Raw genomic sequence first — 4,865 nt, 5'->3', positions numbered from 1 at the left:
GAACTATATTTTTAATGCCCAAATAAAGACCTGATATTTTTTCACTTCAGTTTCATTAGATAAAAGATATACTTTCAAAAATTTAAACAAGATAAATATCCTGGTGTGCAAAAAAATTATTCAGATTGAAGAATTTAAAATGCTGATTTCCTTTATTTATTTGTACCTCTTCAGTGTACTAACTGAAGAAAACTATTGATTTCTAAGATTATACAAGATATTTTCTTAGATTACAATATCTCCTCACCTATTTTAGCCTTGTAAATACTAAATAATATATTCTTTTCATTTTTCAACAGGGTTGTGTATGGGGTGTTGCTTACAGATTGCCAGTAGGAAAGGAGGAAGAAGTAAAAGCATACCTTGACTTCAGAGAGAAAGGAGGCTACAGGACCACAACAGTCATTTTTTATCCAAAAGATCCCACAACAAAACCATTTAGTGTGTTGCTTTATATTGGAACATGTGATAATCCTAATTATCTTGGTCCTGCACCTCTGGAAGACATTGCTGAACAAATTTTTAATGCATCTGGTCCAAGTGGAAGAAATACAGAGTATCTTTTTGAACTCGCAAATTCTATTAGGAACCTTGTGCCGGAAGATGCAGATGAGCATCTTTTCTCTTTGGAAAAATTAGTAAAGGAACGTTTAGAAGGAAAACAGAACCTCAATTGCTTATAAAGACTTAATCATTGACTTTTCCAAATAGGCCCACTTTTTGTTTTTTGGAAACCGTTTTTGCACAATGGCAGTATGATTTGGAAACGTGCTTACTTGAAGATCTTATTTATTTTTAATGTTATAGTCAAGATATCAGAATTTATAGTTTAATTGCAAGTATCCTAAAACATTCAAAATATTAAGGTATAGTTAAAGAAAAAATTCAAGTTTTAATATTATGATTTCCTAATTATATGATATTGAACATTTACTCATGAGAAGTGAATTCTTTAGAAAAATACAATGAAGGATGCAGTTCAAGCTTGTTTTTAACACAGTAAAAATAATTCTGTTGTTTCAGATCACAGTACTATTTTGAAGTTGTAGAGAATGAAAATAAAAGTCCAGTAAATAAGGTTTTACCTTCAGTACATTCCTATACAGTAATTCTGTAACCATGGTTTAAAATATACAAGCTTCAAATAATAATTAGAAATACACAGTAATTTAGATAAGATTTCATCCTTGATTATGAATTTCCTATTCAGATAATAAATGAAACCCTTTCCAATTTAAGCACCCAAAATGGCATTTTTAATATAAAAATGTCCTTGGAATTATAATGTTCTATACCTCTCTTCTGAATAAATGCATTTTACTCATGGAAGAAACTCATTCAGCTAAAAAAGCAAAAATTACATAATACAAATCACATCCACTGAATGTAGCCTGTTATTTACTTTGTTAACCTTATACTAAAATTTTTTTTAAAAAATGGGCTTTCTAATACAAATTAACAAACATATATAATGAAAGTTTAGTGTTTGAAATGGCTTTTAGAATTGTAATTTTTAAAAGTGGCATTACCTGATTATTTTGTACACAGCTTTTTTTTCTGCTTCTATCTCGTCACCTAAACAAAGGTATCCGTTGAATAATAGTGTTGACAATGCTCAAGTAGGAAATATACATGTACGTTATTAATTCATGTAGAATTAGCCTTGATTCAAACTAATCAGATTATTTGATTATAGGTGATTCCTTTCTCAACAGGATAGTCTCTCTAAAAATCTTTCAACATGAAAAGAATTTCAGTATCATATTAAATCTAATATGAAACTTAATAAAAATTCCTCAAACCAAAGCACAGCTAATAACAGAATAAAATAAAGCTGTCCTACATAGTAGGAACAGTACTCCTTTTCACGTTTTTCTATTTATTGACACCTTATTTGGTAATTTACTCAGCTATACAGCTCTTTGAACATCTTCCAACATTTTCAATATTAGTTTTCCAGAAAGCATTTCACTTATCCTGTACAACAGGAAAGGTACAAACATTCATTAATGAGTATCTCATAAGAATGTGCCAGGCACTTCACATATGGAAGCATTTCCTGGATATCGCCTCTGAGCCTGTTTCCATAGTAACTTGTACACAGTTACACATCTAATAAGTAGCATAAAGCCAGGTTTCTCTGACTCTTAAGCACAAGATATTAAGCACAATATATTTAAAAATCCACCTGAACTTAACCATCTTCACTACCCTACATCTTTGGGAGGTAAGCAAGATTAATATTTTGTATAATGAAATAGTACATAGTATATAACTTGTTACATAAAGATGTTAGAGTTAATTTTGATAGATGTATATAGATTCCCACAAATAAGCTTATCCAAGATTTACATGCTATAATTCACAATCATCACACATGTGAATTCACAGATCTGTGCTTTTATTTTACAAACCTAGGTCCAAAGGAGGTTTGTCACTCTACTATTTAACATATAACTGTGTTAACAAAATATCAAGGGGGAGGGATTACTTTGTGATCTCCACTTTATATGTCTTTCTAGCTTTCAGTCGGAAGTCAGACAAACTATATGAATATATACGTGGGATACCATCAACATTTATAGGGAGGCCTCATTCCAAAGAGCCCAGGGACAGGGATATTCATTTTCACTGAGATGGGGAGAAACATGCCTATAATGGAAAAATTAAACAGTGCTGAATTAGAAGCTACGGTTTGGAGCCTCCAAATCAGCAAAAATCATAACAAAGGTACTATCTAGAGCATAACTTATTTTTGTTAGCAAAACTGTAAGTCTCTCTTTTTCAGCCCTTGGAACTCACTTTAAAAACATTTTCTCTCTGTCCTAATCACATAAAACTCAGACTCTCATTCCTCAGAGTACAAATAGGTGTTAAGTTTGAAGAATTCAAGAAAAGTATGAGTGTAAACCTTACACTGAGGAAAGAAACTTGTAATACAAATTTCTGATGGAGTAGATTTTTAAAAATAAGTCTTTCTACTCCTACTCCAGGCCACTATTATATTCCCTTTTCCCACTTCCAAACAACACATTCACTCTTCAATCTATCAAGAACTATAAACAAACACCATTTTATTGATACCACCTCTGTACACAAAAAGTTGATCATTTAGGGAAACAAAGGTGGTTGTGATGTTAATTCAGAATATTTGAAAGCATGAATATGACCCATTCCTTTAAGACTGATTTGAAAAGTTGACTACTGTCTATAGATATGCATGTCACCTTAAATAGGAAAAATATATATCTTTTCATTTTCTACTAATGAAGTATCTGAAATATGTATTATTTTACATTTTGAAAGTGTCATTTGATTTTAATATATGTAAAGCATTACACAGTAGCTGATATAATACCCAATAAATGTTCTCTAATAGTATTTTATATTGTATATTCAGAGTACCATGGGTCCAGTATTTCTGACATTCCTAATGATTACAATCATATGTACAGTATTTGGTTTATTAGATATTTTTCAAACATTTTACAGTCAACATTTTGTTCCATTATATTAGAGTTCCCTCTTCCATATATACATATCATTTTTAAATTATAACTTTGGAGCAGTTCCAAGTTTCAATGTAAGCATCATACTCCTATAATTTACCATCCCTGATTTTTTTTCCTGATTCTAAGTCAGTTAAATGATAAATGTGCTTAACGTTCCCTCTCATCACATCATGTTAAAAATCTACATATAAAATATTCCAATCATACCTATATTTTATCAGCAAAAATATTTTAACTATATTTTCTATTAATTTATACAGTTTTTGACAATCTATTATTATGCATTTCTAAAGCCTTTAACACTCTAAGCATACATTAAAAATTCAAAGAATAGTGGAATGATTTTTTTAATCAAAGAATTTTAACTCTTCCAGAGACAACTACTAAAATTATTCTATACATGAAATTTATATGATGAAAATTAGCTTTTTTGAGTTTCAGGGCTTTTTCATTCTTCTTAAGGTTCATTTTCCATTATAAGTGGTTTGCCAGCATACATACACACATTCTACAACTGGAAAAACCACCACTTAATCCTACAATTTATTTCTTCTTCCTGCTTTCCTATCCCTCATAGAATTTTTTAACTACAGTATTCTACTTCCTTATCAACTCATCTTAATCTCCCTTCAATCCAATTTTACTCTGCTATACTCCACCTAATCTCAAATCTCCAATGACCTCTTCCCTGGTTCAACCCAAGATCTCAGTTTTCATCCTTCTTTACAACTCTGATGCATCAAACACTAGTAACCAAGCAGCTCATGACATTAATGCCAGAAGAGCAGAACATTTCATTGTATTATATTTACATCTTAGACTCCTTATTTATCAGATACACAAACTCATCAAATCCTACCCTTCATTTACCATTACTAGTTGGCAAACTTCCAATCTCTAGCCTACTTTCTTAAACTCTTTAGAACTCTGTCTTATACATAAAGCATGTACACAAACACCTGAAATTTAGTATACAAAAAACAGAATTCACTTCTTTTCCCAACTAGAAAATTTTTTTCCCATATTACATCCTTGCATATGATACACATTAAATGTTGAATGATGATTAGAACAGAAAACAACAGATTTAAGATACTCATTAATTTAAAAGCTTTTGGAGAAGATGAATTTTCATGATATGTACAAAATGTAATTGTGCACCTTGTTTATATTTAATTTTACCCATTATTTTACTAAAAACTTTATATAACATTTTTTAATAAGTTAAAGTTATCAGAGAAGCCCTGAAGCCTATTTGTTGTATGGCTTAAAATGTTACATGAAGGTAAGATCTACCTATCCTTCAAGTGTGAGCTAGAAGATTTTTCAACTAAAATAAGAACCTTATAATAT

At 30.3% G+C, this 4,865-nt stretch overlaps 2 protein-coding genes across 2 annotated transcripts in view; one reads left to right on the top strand and one right to left on the bottom strand.

The window, feature by feature from the left end:
* Positions 1 to 3,393, top strand: part of CHAC2 (ChaC cation transport regulator homolog 2) — a 9,115-nt gene extending 5,722 nt beyond the window's left edge. The window contains exon 2 of the mRNA XM_011363965.2: positions 300 to 3,393. Coding sequence (XP_011362267.1) covers positions 300 to 683 — 384 coding nt within the window. The 3' untranslated portion in view covers positions 684 to 3,393. The remainder of the gene's footprint in view (positions 1 to 299) is intronic.
* ASB3 (ankyrin repeat and SOCS box containing 3) overlaps positions 1 to 4,865 on the bottom strand; it is a 90,842-nt gene that overhangs the window by 73,670 nt on the left and 12,307 nt on the right. The window lies entirely within an intron of this gene.

The sequence above is a fragment of the Pteropus vampyrus genome, unplaced genomic scaffold, assembly GCF_000151845.1.
Source record: "Pteropus vampyrus isolate Shadow unplaced genomic scaffold, Pvam_2.0 Scaffold91, whole genome shotgun sequence".
Taxonomy (NCBI): Eukaryota; Metazoa; Chordata; class Mammalia; order Chiroptera; family Pteropodidae; genus Pteropus; species Pteropus vampyrus.
This window is presented reverse-complemented; position numbering and strand designations above follow the sequence as displayed.